The sequence below is a fragment of the Odocoileus virginianus genome, chromosome 27 (genome assembly GCF_023699985.2).
Source record: "Odocoileus virginianus isolate 20LAN1187 ecotype Illinois chromosome 27, Ovbor_1.2, whole genome shotgun sequence".
In the NCBI taxonomy this organism is placed as follows: domain Eukaryota; kingdom Metazoa; phylum Chordata; class Mammalia; order Artiodactyla; family Cervidae; genus Odocoileus; species Odocoileus virginianus.
The window spans coordinates 2,666,081-2,682,214 of record NC_069700.1 but is presented as its reverse complement, the minus strand read 5'-3'; the positions used below and the strand labels follow the sequence as shown (position 1 = coordinate 2,682,214).

Genomic DNA, 16,134 nt, shown 5'->3' with positions numbered 1-16,134 from the left:
ACAAGTGTTACTAAGAAAAGGACCGACAAAGGCAAGAGACTGTAAAGCCACTCTCAAAGGAAAAATAAGATTCGGGCTCTGTTCACACTCAAATCAATGTATTTAGGAAAAGGCTACATGCAACCATTGATCATGCAAAAAAAAACCCACCAATCCAATTCAGTCAATAAAGTGGGAGCTTCAGAAACAAAGGAGTTTAGATTCAACCAGTCGCTCTCATACTGGTTTTTTTTTTTGGGGGGGGGCTTCTTTTTGTTTTTCTTTTGTTTTTTGCTTTAAAAACAAAGCACCTCAATTTAGAAAAACTTCCGGTCACTAAAGTGCTTTTTAAATCCTTCCTCAACATTCATCTGGCAGAGGGCAGGTGGGTGAGAGATGGCATCTTGCTTCTGCAAAGTCCCTGCCAGGAACCGCAAAAAAAAAAAAAAAAAAAGCCCTGGAAAACAGGTGCGGTGTGTGCAGGGACCCACTGCAGTCAGTCTCGGTTTTAGTAAAATGCAGACCTTGGCTTCTGTGGGCTTTTGTGTGTGGCTAATAACGCTTGGCCTCTAAAGGCAACAGCACCTGCCAGGCAGCGGCAGGCCAGGGGAAACTCCAGTCCCTGAATCCACGTAGACCCCCGGCCACATGCCGACTGAGGCCCCCCACTCAGCCCCTCTCCTCCCTGCTGCCCCTCGGCCGGCAGCTCCACAGCAAAGAGCAGAAAAACCACCTCCCTCCCAAGTTAGGTCATTTTTCACTTGAGTCAGTTTTCCCTTCCCGAAGAGATGTAAAACTTGAGATTTACAAACAGCCTTCGAGTTGGAAAAACCAAATACACAAAAATGATGCTCTACTATGCGAAAACACTGAACCTCGCCGAAAGGTTTCGGTGAAGAATTCTTAAAAACCAGGTGTCTTTTTATGCAGTTCATTAACGAAGATATTAATTACAAATTTACTTCTACAAGAAGCCAAGGGAGTGAAATAGTCCATTAACAAAAACGCGTATTGTCAATTTAAAACATAGGATATCAGGAGCATTAAAAAAAGAAGAAAAAAAACTTGGTTCATAAAATGCAGGAAAGAAGTGGCCTTGCTAATTCTGACTTGGGTTTAAATGGCTTTAAAAGCATGGATGGATTTAAAAGCATATGCTTCCCAAATACTGGACGACTTGGAGGGAAAAGTAAAGTTTCGGACTTAAATGGTTGGCCAAGTTTTCAAACTAACTTAAAAACCAAAGTGAAAATGAGCAAAAGCTTCTTCCCAGCCTCCCAGTGGCTTGGCACAGTCTTCCTGGAAACCCCCAGGCGCATTTTGCTCATTAAAGAAAGAGCTGCATCCAAACTTTTAAAAGAAAATTAGTAAGAAAAGAAAGAGCGCCAAGACTGAGACGATTCTTTGGTAACTCAAAAAGGGAAAATAAAATTTCAAGAGGCTCCGGGAAGATAAAGAAATGAATAAATCTAAGCAGAAAGCACGTTGCAACTCGAGTCCGTCCCGCCTCCAAAACTGCTGGCAAAACAAAACCCCCGGGAGTGGATTCAATTTGCTCCTCCCCAGCCTAAGGCCACAAGGCAAGGTCGGCAAAGTTCTGGAACCCAGGCCTCTTTTCCCCAAAGCCCTAAAAGGCAAGGACTTGCAGGGGGCGGAAAGGCGGGTGAGGGCCGAGAAATTCTCACGATTCACGTGGGCGACCCCGGCTCCAGGAACCGGGTAAATGTAGGTTTGTTATCTTTCTCCGCCCCCACCCGAGTGACCCCCTCGCTGATTTCCCCGCTGACTCGGAGGCAGACCTGGCCCTCTTCCCACGGCCCTCCCCGAAGCACCCGGACCGGGGCACCCCCGGCGTGGCGGGTCGGCGGGGGTGGGACGCGACGCCCCGGCTCCGAGCGCAGGAGTCTGCGCCCGCCCCCCGCCACCCGGACAACGAAGTTGTTTCTCGGGTGCATTTTAAAAACCAGGAAACAAAGGGCGCAGGCGCGGAGCCACAGGTGTGCTTCCCGGCCGGGGCTGCGGCGCGGCCGATTCGGGCTCTGGGGCCTGGGGGCGCGGAAGCAGGCCGCCGCCCCCGCCGGGAAACTTGGTCTAGGTAGCAGGAGAGGCCGATGAGGCGGAGCCTTCTCGACCCGGGACCTCGAGCGACCGGGACGCGCAGCCTCTACACAGAAGCCCCCCGGGTGGCCGAGCTGCCCAGGCGCCGCTCCGGAGGGGGTCTCGGGGTGACCACGAGTTGGCGATGAGCAGTAGCGCCCGCCGAGTTCCCCGCCCCGGCCAACCCCCAGGCCGGAGCCCCGCTTCTGTACTGATTTACTTTGGTTACAGGTAGAGAAGTTGGCTTTGGGGGTCGCAGCCCCGTCCTCCTGACCACCCATCTGCGGCCCTAGACTAAGGCGACGCCGCGCTAGGGATAGTCCCGGGGGCAGCCGGGACCCCGGCGCCTCGCCGGCCGGCCTCGAACGCGTAGGAGCGGCTCCCTTCCCCGGGCGCACGCGCCCACCCCGGTCGGCGCTGCGCGCGCTGGACAGCCGATCCGGCCCCAGCGCGAGCGAGAAATGTGCACAGGACCTCGGACTGACCGACCGTCCCATTTCGGGACCTGAGTTTCCCCGTCGGTCCCGGGTCCCTCCCGCTCCCAGGGTACCAGGGGAGGGTGGCGGCCCCGGCCGCGCACCCGCGCGCCCTGGGCCGGCCCGGTACCCACCCGTAGCCGTCCGAGTTCTGGTCGGTGACCGTGCAGCGCCGCGAGTAGAACATCCGGCTGGTGGTGCCCCCGCCGCCGCCGCCGCCGCCCCCGCCGACCCCGCCGCAGGTCATCTCGTAGCGCAGGTCTGGGCCGGACTCGGCGCGGGTCATGCGGCCCAGCGTGTTGATGCGCGGGTGCGAGCCTCCGTTGCAGCTCATGTCGGCGGGTACTCGGGGTGCCGCTCAGCGCCGGGGCGGACGCGAGGGCCGGCCGGCTCGGAGAGGGTTAGGGGCTCCAGGGAGAAGCCCCACGCCGGGGCTGAGCCGGGGACGCAGAAGGATCGCGAGGACGCGCCTCTCCACTGGGGCCGGCCCGGCCGCTGCGAGCGCGGCAGGCGGGCGGGGGTCGGGCGCCGGGGACGGGCCGGGAGCGGGAGCTGCGGCTCGCAGCGCGGCGCGGGCGCAGAGGAGCCGGGTCGCGGGCGGGTGGTGGTGTTGGTCGGCGGGGGCGCGAGTCTCCTCCCCGCTGGGCGCCGAAGCCACACCTGGCCGGTTTCTTCCCAGGACGGGGTGCGGCCGCCGCGCCTCCCCGCCCCCCCGCGGGTGTCACCGACGCGCCCCGGCCGCCCCTCCCCACCTGCGCCGCCGGCCCGCGGCTCCGCCCTGCGCGCGGGGCCTGAGTAACTCGACAGGGCGGGGGCCCGGGACCCAAGCGCCCGGGGCGCGCGGCGGGCCGAGGGCAGGGCGTGCGCGCCGCCCCGAGCTGGAGTGGCGGGGAGGGAGACGCCCCCCTCCCCTTTTTTGAGGATTTTACGGCCCCCGGGGCGGAAATAAGCTGAAAAATATAAGTCATTCGATTGCAGTTACCTATTAAACGTTTACTTTTGATTATCCCTGGAAACGGTGCGGGCCAAGCCTCGGCTAGGAACTATTGAGGAGAGAACGCGTAGATGATGAGGTTTTGTTTGGAGGCTTTTTAAAAATTTTCTTTTAGTCTGGTAATTCAGAATATTGAAGAAGTCCTTTTTCCGACGCGTGAAACAAGTCCTTAGCCAGAATCACTGCTTTCCGGGGAAGTCTTCACCGTAAATAATTTCTTTGGTATGACGATAAAAAGGAAAACACTACGGTTTCCATAGGGCACCGTGAAACTATAAATTGCAGTTTCTTTCATTCTGCCTGATGATGATCAGTTATCTTAAACGAGAAATTGCAGACTGCCACCCTGAGACCAAATTTCCAAATTTTATAAAAGAACTCGGGGACCACTCCTGTCTTGCGCGCCCCTGGGCAGCAGCTCCCTGGACCCATCCTTTTAGAAACAGCTTTTCCCACAAGCCAGGGACCTTCAGCCTCGCTGAGAGCAGCAGAGAACCCTGGACAGAGATTGTCCACTGGCTACAGATGAGTAAGGCAGAACATTCCAGCGACTTGATCTAGGGCCCCTCCCAGTTAGTACCTGAGTGTGACCCACACCGCGGTCTCTGTCACACCGTCCATAAAAGGCTGTTTTTATACTTCAGAAACATTGTTCAGTTACTCTGTAATAAACACCATTTAAAGATCTTTATAATAAATACTTGTCATCTCTCTAAACAATGACAGTTAACTCATCTTCTTATACAATATATTTCTGCAGTGTTTATCAACTGAAAAGAACAAAAACCAAACTGTATTTGTATGTACACGTATAAACTGAAACTATATTTGTATGTATATGTATATAAACTGAAAAGAACAAAAATCAAACTATCTTTGCATGTATATTTGCATGTTGTAAAGAGAATGGAAGTTCTCTAAAGATACCATTTTATAGCACTCTAAATTTCCCCTCAATTTTTAGGCACAAATCTTGGACAGCATATCCTTTTTCTCCACCATGAACTGCAGAGTTCACCAGCCTAAGTCCAAGCAGTTAAAGATATCATGAGATAAAAGTTTACCACTGTTAGCACACTCAGTAATTCCCAACATTTTCTCAATTTCCTTTTCTAATAAAGGCAAATGTGATAGTGTTCAAAAGATTTCACAAACACAGATATATAGACAAGAACATTCCCCTGGAGAAGGAAATGGCAACCTGCTCCAGTATTCTTGGCTGGAAAATTCCATGGACAGTGAAGCCTGGCAGACTACAGTCCATGGGGTCGCAAAACAGTCAGACACAACTGAGTGAGCACACATACACAGTGACAAGAACAGTGTTTCTTCTGAAACTGAATCAGTGGCTGGAAGTCAGCATCAGTACAAGTGGCTGATATCCATGGGTGGGAGGGGAGAAACCGTTCCAGGGTATCAGCCCATAATGTATAAAATACCTCTATATACCTCATTATTCATCAAGTAGGTATAACCTCTTATATGAAAGGGCCAATGCTAGACTGGAAAACACACAGACTGTCCTCAAAAACATTATAGTAAAACTTCAATGTTAAAAATTCAGGGATTTCTTTATTCCAATAATGTGTAGTAAGAAGGTCACAATAAAAGTCTCCTTAACCACAATACTCATCTGTGAACCAGCTCCCAGTGTGGCGAAAGCTCTGCTCAACTGCAGGAGGGAGGCAGGGTAGTGGAGGGGGGTCCCTCTCAGAATTCACACTGGATAGTCTATGGCACAGTGGTGAAGAACCCGCCTGCCAAAGCAGGAGACACAAGAGATGTGGGTTCAATCCCTGGATGGGCAAGGTCGCCTGGAGGAGGCCATGGCAACCCACTGCAGTATTCTTGCCTGGAGAATCCCATGGACAGAGGAGTCTGGCGGGTTACAGTCTATGGGGTGGCAAAGAGTCGGACACGACTGAGAGACTAACATGAACACACACACGCACACATTTAGAAAGCAGCTATGAAGCATCTACTGTAGGCTCATTGCTGGTCACTCACGGTAGGATTTCATCTGCAGCAGGAAAGCAAATAATTGCAATACAATATTAGGTCTGCTGTTACATGGTATGTCTTCAGAATTTCTGGGGCACAGGAAAGGGGTTAAAAAGTAGCTTTTTTTCTTACAACTAGGTTGCTGAAGTTTAGAATCCAATGTCTGGCACAGTCCTCACTAGCTGACCTGAGTAAGGTCAGCTATTTTTTCCCTTCCACTTGTAGATAGGTCCCCTTGTACTGTTACAGACACATCACTGACAAGTCACTTTCTCTCTAGCCGACCTTAAAAATGACCTTGCGGTTAGGAAAGAGGCATCAGTCGTATCCTGAACATATTTTTTAAATGAAACAGAGCCCCTTGATTTCAATGAGATTAAGCAGAACCATTTACTAGTTCAAAATCCCATGGGGACTATCTCCTATCTCTTTGGGGATAAATGATAATCCTTTACCACAGAAAAGATTTACAACTTGTGAGTTAAAATAGCTGTTCTTCCTGCCTGCCACAGAAGTAGTATCCTTTTCTTCTTTTTTTGGCCTCACCATGAGGCCTGAAAGATCTTAGTTCCCTGAGCAGGGATCAAACCCGGATACCGGCAGTGAAAGCGCCAAGTCCTAACTGGACCCCTGGGGAATTCCCAGGGAAGGAGAATTGTTTAACAAATTAGAACTACAGAAACTAGGATTGGAATTGTGTGTGTGTGTGTGTGTGTGTATATATATATATATATATATATATATATATATAACTATCTTATTTTTCCATTTTTATGAATAAGTTAGACTCCTCCAGAAATCATAAATCTGTGTTCTCAGTATTATAAAAAATAAGACTAATCTCTCCTAAAGTTGTTGAAGCTATTCAAAGCTTTAAATGAAGAAAGCAGTCTCATAAACCCACAGAAATTCCATTTCAGAAATGGGAAAATGTTTGTGAAATATATAAATTAGCCCAGAACTCTATTTTCCTTGGTTCAAGTTTCCCGGGAACAGAAGAATTTTTCTGTTTGTAGTGGTTTTTTGTTTTTGCCAGAGGAGGGGGATTAACTTTTCAGAAATTGCAGAGCTGAGAGAAACATCTCAAATACACTTTCTGTTTCTGTACCGAGGACTTGCCCCTGGGTTTGGGGACAGATGGTATCTGATAAATTGCATGTTTTGAGCATGTTTTTTGACTCTCTTTAGCTGGATAGCACAGATCCTGGAGATTCATCTGTCCTTTCCTGCCTAATCTTCTTCTTTCATTAAGAGCCCAAGGTTGCAAGATCAGGAGGCTGCAAGTTAAAGGCATGGCTGATGACATGCACAGGTATGGCTCCATAGAAGACATCTACAACCTTGGCCAAGTGACTTCTAACCCACCAAGCTAAACAATAACTCACATTAATTTTCCTGGGCAAGCATACAGTCGCTGAATCGGACACAGGGGCCAAATAAGCTAGCCTTCAAAAATACGCTCTCAGAGGAGTTTTCTAAGCTTACACTTGTGAGGGACTACCGTTCTACCATACTGGGGCTGGAACGCTTACTCAAAGGTCTACAGAGTCAAGATACAGACAATAAGCCCTGTTATCAGCCATCAGCACCACACGGATATATGATGTGCTAATAGCTCCATGAAGAAAATTATGAATAGCTGCTCAATATCACCAATTCAGTGGATGTGGATTTAAGCAAACTCCAGGAGACAGTGGAGGACAGAGGAGCCTGGCCTGCTGCAGTCCCTGGGGTCGCAAAGAGTTGGCCATGACTCAGCGACTAAACAACAGCCTTTAAAAACACTCAGCCTTTACTGAAAGAATTCAAAATGTATATTCCACAGAGGATTTCAGAAATGAAATCTGCTTTGAAGAACGTTTATCCCAGGTGCTTTCAAAACTTTGAGAGCCTCAAAGCTCTCTCTGTCAAAGAAAGCCTGTGAGGAGAGCCAGCAGCTGGCTGGGCCGTGGTGGGGCCAGGCTGGCCGTAGCCTGCTGGGATCACAGTCCTACCCACTGCGTTCCCTCAACACGAGAGCCTATAAACCAAAAACCGCAAGTTAGTGACAGGAAAGAGTGAGTCCCAGAGAGCTTAAGAGGTCTCCTTGAGTTACTTAATACGTAAAATGTCAGAATTCTGTTTCCAGTCTCTGCCCTTTCCACAAGGTCAAAATTCCTGTCCAATCAGGCATGAAAGAATATCTTTCTGAGCAATGATTGGTGTTAGTTTGAAACCAAAAACCATCAACTGTTATTTTCCTACACTAGACATAGGATGTTTACAAAGACAGTGACGATAAAGTAATCAGCATGCTTTGCAGAAGATACATCAAAAAGACTACTCATCATTTTTAACCATATTCCTATAGGTGAACTGGTTGTCTTTCCTGACATCCTCAAGTCATAAGGCATATTTTTGTTTTGGTTTGGTTGTACTGTTGTTGGTTTTTAATATGGCCTCCATCTTTTAGGAAAAGTGAAACTAGAGATTCATACACTAACAACGTTAAGTCAGAATGGAAATGAAGCCATAAATGATCTGACACCTAACTTTGGGTAGAGTCTAGGGCAAACCAAATGTCACCTACTGTCTGAAGTGATCATCTTTCCAAACTATAGACATTCACAGGCAAGCCAACCATTATCACTTTATCATCATGAAGAATTTATTGCATACACCTTGTTTCTCTGCTGCAGAGAGAAGTGTCCACATAAGGAAGTTTAAAGAATAAGTTCCTTAAAATAATAATAGCAAAACACACAGGGAGCTACATTCAATGTCCTGTGACAAACTATACTAGAAAAGAATATGAAAAAGAATACATATGTATAGCTGAGTCATTTGGCTGTATAGAAGAAAGTAACATAACATTATAAAGCAGCATTCAATAAAATTTTATTTTTTTTTCAAATAAAAATTTCAATAAAATTTTAAAACTAAAAAATTAATGTTACAAAATAAATTTTTAAAAATCCTGTCTTCAATTATGTTGACAACTAAAGCAGCTAAAGCAGGAGACAGAATATGAAACAGAAATCAATTGGTAGTATTACAAAATCACAGAAAGTGGGAATCTAAATAGAGCAAGAGCTAGGAGAGGGAAATAAAAAACATCTTCAGCTTTGACTGACTCTCCTAACATCTAAGTTTATGATAGTTTAATTTTGTCACAGACTTGGAAAGATTATAGAACATCAGGAAGAAACACTTTGAACTCCTAGTTGTGCACAGTGGAAAGAGGCCATGAGAATTTACACTTCTTGCCCCCCTCTCAGCCTGTGAGGGCAGACCTCAATGTGAGCGGAAAGTTTGCTAGCAGATCAAGCAAGAGGCTTGCTTAGAAGGATGAATCTAAAGTTGGGGTTCCCCCACCATTCAATTATAACAGTGTGTATGTTTGCTATAGGATACTCAGAAACAGTAGAAGGGAACATAGAACAGGTAAGAAAATTTCACCTAAAATATACAATCCAGACCAAAGCAATCAAGCTAAACAATTTTTTTAGATTGCCTTCTAGTTTTTTTCCAATAATTTTTTTTTAACCAAACTAATGTCAGATTCCCTACACAGATTCATTTCCAGTTTCTTAATTTAGCATTATGTCATGAGCATTTTCCAACCTCATTTAAAATGTCTTGTTAGTATTGGGTTTTTTATTTTTTAAGGGTATTATTTTGTTGTTGTTTTAAAAAGGCTTCTTAAAAAAAATAAAATAAAAAAAAAAATAAAAAGGCTTCTTAAAAGTGGTAAGGGGCAATTGCTCGAGCTTTCTATACAACACACCTCTGTTCTAGAACTTTCACATTATTATGGCAAACAGCATTCCCTGTGGATGAGAAACAGAGAGGGTGAGGCAGGGCTGGAGCAAGGAGCAATCCGAGGGAGGTGGTTATGACCATCCCCAAAGGTGTGTTAGGGAAACAGTCCTGCCCCAGGGACGCAGGGAAGTGCTTGGAGGGTCTTCCCAGGGATCCTTCCTTAGCCCTGGCTTCCCTTTAGCAAGAGCTGGGCTCAACAAAAAGTCATCCAAAATCGAGAGGAGACTATGGAGGAGTGTTTCTACTGCCATAAATCAGTGCCCTTGACATCCAATCTAACTTAATTTGTGCTTTTCTTTTTACTGATTTGCAGAATTTAACCTGAAACATTTAAACCTTGCTGACATCAGCCAGAAACGTTTCACACTGAGGAAAAAGTTGTAGCACAGTTCTGAGGCAGTTTCAGCACCCCCTGAGGCTGTTCTGTCTTGCAGAGGTGGGTGTGGAGAGCTACGCGTCATTCCCGTGAAACCTGTCTGACGGCCCTTTGGAAGCTGTGACCACTTACCATTTGGCTCCAGGTGGGATCAAGCAAAGCATCTGGAGTCCGTTCCCACCCTGGCCCTCAGAAGAGGTGTCATCTGTCACCTCTGAGCAAGCTTTTGTTTTTCTTTACTGAATAAGGCAAAAAATAATCTCTCAATTTAAAATCCGAATTACTGTATTCCTAAAACAAAAGTCAGTATTCCTATTTAATGTATTCCTGAGAAAATATGTAATACACAAAAGGAGGGTTTTAAAACCTCCTTTTTAACTACAGAGGGACTTGACTTGTAAGAGGCACTATATTAATATTAAATACACTTTGATCTCAGAGTTATCATTAAAAATAAATGTTAAGAAAATGGTTGTGTAAATCTAAAATTTTTTAAAAGTTTGAAGAAAATGAGAGTGCTTGCATAGACTGAAGGGAAAATGTCAAGTAAAAAAGCAATTTTTAAATCATATGGTCAGATTTTTAAATTAAAGTTATAATTTTTTTACATTAAAAATGGTAAGATTTTTTACATTAAAAATATGATTACAAGACATATAAACTTAAAACATAGATGTTATCACTGAAAGATCTATTCGTTAGAATATACATTTCTAGTCATAGATCTTTTAAATAAACATGTGCAATTTAAAAGAAAAACGTAGCCTTTGTACCTGGTTTTGAAAATAAAAGTGAGGTCCTTTAATACTTGAGTCTTAAAAGTCTGATATTTATCAGTATTCGAAAAATAATTATAACTCAATTCATTTGTGTAGCACTTATAGTTTTTTATTTTAAAAATCGTTTAAAAATACAGTAACATAAAATACACCCTTTAAACCATTTTTAAGTGTATAGTTCAGTGGCATTTAGTACATTCACAAAGATGTTTGACTAGCACCAGCATCCAGCTCCAGAATTCTCCCATCTTCTCACACAGAGACGGTCCTCATACATGGAAGACAAACTTATGGCTACCAAAGGGGAAGGAGGGGGAATAAATTAGGAGTGTGAAGCGGGTGACAGAGGATGAGGCGGTTGGATGGCATCACCTGCTCAACGGACCTGGGTGAATGACAGGGAAGCCTGGTGGACTGGGGTCGCAAAGAGTCGGACACTTAGCAATTGAACAACAATAACAGTGGGATTAACAGATAACACACCGCTATACATAAAAGAGATAAGCAACAGGATCTACGGCACAGGAAACTACATTCATTATCTTATACGAACTTATAATGAAAAAGAATCCAAAAAACACACACATATATATAACTGAATCACGGCGTTGCTATATACCTGAAACTAATACTATAAATCAACTATACTGCAATTTAAAAAGTTGATAAAAAAGTAAAAGTCCTCATCACAAGAAAAAAAATTGTTTTTGTAGCTATGTACCGTGACAGATGTTAACTAGACCTACTATGTGCAGTGATCATTTCAGAGCATATACAAATATTGAATCATTATGTTACATGCCTGAAACTAATATAATGTTCTGTGTCAATTACATCTCAACACTTTTAATTACAAATACTTTTAATTACAATTTTTTTTTTCAAAAAGATATTGCAGCCTCAAAATATTTTTTTAAAAAGGAGATAGCAAGAGAAAGAAAGGGAGAAATCCTTCCTGGAATTTTCTGACTTGCTCTAATTTGGGTCCACTGGTCTGCAGACCTGCTCCTCCACTGTTGAGAGGAAGTTCCATCCTCCCCCTAAGGGTCCCCGTTGCCTGTTGAGTGTTGGCAGGACCCTGTGTTCTGGAGTCCCGTGTCTTTCCTTCTCTTAGTTCACTCCCTCATTTTGATTGCACACATCTTCCACCTACTTTACTGAGAAGTGCCTGGGAGACAATTTTTTTGAGAATTTGTGTGTCCCAAAGCATTCTTTTTCCCACTGCTGCACATACTTAGCTGATAATTTGGTTGGATATGGAAATCTAGAACAGAAATAATTTCCCCTTGATTGTTGGAGGTCTTGCTCCACCATCTGCTATTTGTGGAACTGTGGTCAAGAGGTCCAAAGCCATTTGGGTTCTTTGTACATTTTATGAAATCTTCAGTTATCAGGATGTTCTATCATTTTTCAAACATAAAACTGGCAGGAATGCTTCTGGTTGGCTGTGTGGTAAAGACTCCATCTGACACAGGTTTGACCCGAGAAGACCCCACATGCCTGGAGCAAACAAACCTATGTGGCACAACTCCCTAGCCTGTGCTCTAGAGCTTGGGAGCCACAACTTCTGAGGCCCACACACCCTGGAGCCAGTGCTCCTGGACAAGAGAAGAGGCCCTGCTCCCTGCAACTAGAGAGAAGCCTTCGGGGCAACAAGGGCCCAGCACAGCCAAAAATCAGTTCAGTTCAGTCACTCAGTCAAGACTGACTCTTTGCAACCCCATGAACCGCAGCATGACAGGCTTCTCTGTCCATCACCAACTCCCAGGGCTTGCTCCAACTGACGTCGAGTCGGTGATGCCATCCAACCATCTCATCCTCTGTCGTCCCCTTCTCCTCCTGTCTTCGATCTTTCCCAGCATCAGGGTCTTTTCTAATGAGCCAAAAGTAAAAATCAATCAATCAATCAATAAACTTGCAGGGGAGGCGGGTTCAACCTAAACATCCTTCTTGCATTCCCCCAGTGCCGGAGAAAACAACTATGTTGTGGCTGGCAGAGAGTTTTGTGGCAATAAAATCAGCAGTCAGTAAACACGGCGGTTATAGGAAGAAAATGAAAGTGAGGCTTTTTCAATTTAATAAATATTGTCCATGAATGAATGGACTCCCCTTGAGAATAGGGGAAAGGAAGGCCCTTTTCTTTCTTTTCTCTCCTCCCTTCTTTTTTTCTTTCTCTCTTTCACCTGTATCCCTTTCCAGAAATGGTTCCTTCATCGGGAAGAGTAACTTCCTCCACAGACACACAGACCTCTTTCCTGAAAACGAAACACAGGCAGGGAGCCCGCTCCAGCGCCACCTCCAGGCTCCACCTGCTTCCTCCTATCAGGTGATGTGAGTGAGGAGGGGCGGGCCCAGGCCAGCCCAGGTGACGGCAGAAGGAGGCGGGGCCGCACCTGGCTCCTCCCACCCGCCTCCTGGCTCCGGTCCATCCCTCTGTCCCTCAGCCCTGCGTCCCCACCCCAGCCGGCCCCCCCTGCACCGCAACCAGTTCACCTTCCTCCTTGCAGCTGAGTCTCTCTTGTCGGCAGTTGAGCTGCTCGGTTCAGTTTTTCCTCTCTTGGAGTAACCCATTTCCATTACCCACCTTAATCGAAGTACTGTTTTATCTTCCCAAGTCTCCAAGATGGAAAAGCCCAGCGTGGACCTCAGATCACCTCTCTTCCTTGACTCTGTTGATGCCACGTCTTCCATGTTCCTCGGGGATCTGACCCTCCAATTTCAGCGTGTCACTCTGTAGCTAAACATTCACCTGCCATGGTTTTTAAAATGTCATCTTGTACATCTCAGAATCATCAGTATGCATGTTGGCAAATGGTTTAAATGATCACATTAAGAATTCATAGAGACTAGATAAGACACAGAGACAGTTAGGCTCTCCTTAATCTCTGCTTTATTATTTCCTTTGTTGTTGTTTATTGCTAAGTCATGTCTGACTCTTGCATTATCATGGACCATGGCCCACCAGGCTCCTCTGTCCATGGGATTCCCCAGGCAAGAATACTGGAGGGGGTTGCCATTTCCTTCTCCAGGGACTCTTCCAGACCCAGGGATCAAACCTGTGTTTCCTGCATTGGCAAGCAGGTTCCTTAACACTGAGCCACCAAGGAAGCCCCATTATCTCTTTTATTATGTTATTAAACTGTCTCTCTCTATTTCCATAGTTGTTACTAAGATCATGGCATCTTGTCCAATCACTTGATGGCAGATAGATGGGGAAACAATGAAAACAGTGAGAGACTTTATTTGGGGAGGCTCCAAAATCACTACAGATGGCAACTGCAGCCATGAAATTAAAAGATGCTTGCTCCTTGGAAGAAAAGCTATGACCAACCTGGACAGCATATTAAAAATCAGAGACATTATTTTGCCAACAAAGGTCCATCCAGTCAAAGCTGTGGTTTTTCCAGTAGTCATGTATGGATATGAGAGTTGGACTATAAAGCTGAGCACTGAAGAATTGATGTTTTTGAACTGTGGTGTTGGAGAAGACTCTTGAGAGTCCCTTGGACCGCAACAAATCCATCCTAAAGGAAATCAGTCATGAATATTCATTGGAGGGACTGTTGCCAAAGCTGAAATTCCAATACTTTGGCCACCTGATGTGAAGAATTGACTCATTGGAAAAGACCCTGATGCTGGGAAAGATCGAAGACAGGAGGAGAAGGGGACGACAGAGGATGAGATGGTTGGATGGCATCAATGGACAAGAGTTTCAATAAACTCCGGGAGTTGGTGATGGACAGGGAGACCTGGTATGCTGCAGTCCATGGGGTCGCAAAGAGTTGGACATGACTGAGCGACTAAACTGAATGACTATACTGGTCAGGGATTCCATCTGCTCAGAATGGACATGTGGTGTGGATATCAGTTTCCTGCTCCAGACTAACCTTCTGAAAGTTTCCCTCCTCACCTTATTCACCATCTCGAGATCACACTGACTCCCTGCTGGCAGCAGACAAGACGCACACCCCCAGTCTCAGCACCCAGAGCCCTGCACAACCTGCAGACCCTCTACCCACGCTGCACTTCTCTGCTTCTGTGCTTTGGTTCCTGCCCACCCCCCAGGGCAACACTCACCCACCTTCTCTCTGCATTCTGCTCGAGTCACGTTAAGTCTCGCTTCTCCATGAGACCCTCCCAGCTCACATGGCTCATTAATAAAATTCATCCTACGATCTTTCCATCCTTTCATTCAGCAAACATTTTCTTTTAGTACCTATTATGAGTCAGGCCTTGTGCCGAGTTCTGGGGAAGCATAAATAAATGTCATCCTTTCAATGCTGATGGGATTGACAATCCAATAAAACAAATAATAGCCACCGTTTAGCTCGCACATACCATGTCCCAGGTGTAGTACAAAGCATTTAGAACATATTGTCATAAGCCATCTTCACAGTAACACTGTGAGGGAGGTATTATAATCCTGATTTTATTGATGGTAGAACCGAGGCTCACCGGGGTCAGGCAATCTGATCATGGTCACTCCAACGGTAATCAGCAGAGTCTATAAAAACCTGCCCTGATGTCCGAACTCCTGGGTGGCACTCTGTCTCAGCTCTTTCTATCTCCTTCCCCTCTTCCCACTCTTTTCTCTAAGCTCAAAGCCTTTGATAATTGATCAAATACCGCATGTTTTCTCTCTGCATTTTCATAACTTTTAATCTCTTATGTGCTTAAATTGTATTTCCCCAGCTAGATAGAAGGAGTCAGGAAAGGATGCAGTTAAGAATAATGCAATGGGGACTTCCCCCATGGTCCAGTGGTTAAGAATCACCCTTGCCATGCAGGGGATATGGGTTCAATCCCTGGTTGGGGAACTAAGAGCCTACATGCTGTGGAGCAACTAAGCCCACATGCTTCAACTACTGAGCTAGAGTGCCACAAAAAAAGAATATTTTGACTTTTACAGAAAAGGACTCAAAGATCCCAGTGAAGCAGCTTTGCAATGATGACACCTCAATGTTTTATGCAGCTTGGAGGAAGTCATCCATGAGTTAAACATAGACTGCTAACACTCTCAAACAGTGACCCCCAAACTTATAAGTTATGAGGATCACTTTATATTAAAAATTGCAAATCTGCACATAAGCAAAATCATGCTTCTTTTAGCAACCGACGGAGGAAGTACATAATGAGAAACACTGCCACGCATATAATAAGGTTTTGAAACAAACTTATGTTTTGTGAATCCCAGTCACATCTTTCTACTTTTGAAAAATAGTACAGATAGATGTGGGCTTCCCTAGGGCTCAGCGGTAAAGAATCCGCCTGCCAATGGAGGAGATGCAGAAGACCCAGGTTCAATCCCTGGGTTGGGAAGATCCCCTGGAGAAGGAAATGGCAACCCACTCCAGTATTCTTGCCTGGAGAATCCCATGGACAGCAGGATCTGGTGGGCTACAGTCCCTGGGGTTGCAAGGAGTCGGACATGATTGAGCAATTAAACAACAATGCATAGATGTAAAGCGTGATTTACACAGCTACAGACAACGTTGGAAAACCCGTGACAGAAGCCCTCTCCTTCTCACACATCCCCGTCCCAGAGACTAGAAAGCATTGATCTGTGAGTTTGCTGACCCTGAGCTGAGAGTGGGCAGGGTGAAGGCACCTTGGAAAGGGGCACGCGTCGCT

General features: G+C 45.7%; 1 protein-coding gene and 1 long non-coding RNA gene across 3 annotated transcripts in view; one reads left to right on the top strand and one right to left on the bottom strand.

Annotated features, from left to right (window-relative positions):
- The window catches only part of DSP (desmoplakin), a 43,475-nt gene extending 40,491 nt beyond the window's left edge, over positions 1-2,984 (bottom strand). The window contains exon 1 of one of the 2 annotated variants that reach the window (XM_070457007.1): positions 2,687-2,984. In XM_070457007.1, coding sequence (XP_070313108.1) covers positions 2,687-2,886 — 200 coding nt within the window. In that variant the 5' untranslated portion in view covers positions 2,887-2,984. The remainder of the gene's footprint in view (positions 1-2,686) is intronic. The other variant, XM_070457008.1, reaches the window with a different exon arrangement.
- Positions 1,547-10,195, top strand: LOC139031597 (uncharacterized). Its single transcript, XR_011484096.1, has 3 exons — positions 1,547-1,704; positions 6,736-6,859; positions 9,662-10,195. It is a non-coding gene; the product is annotated as an uncharacterized lncRNA (long non-coding RNA).
- Positions 10,196-16,134: the final 5,939 nt, after the last annotated feature.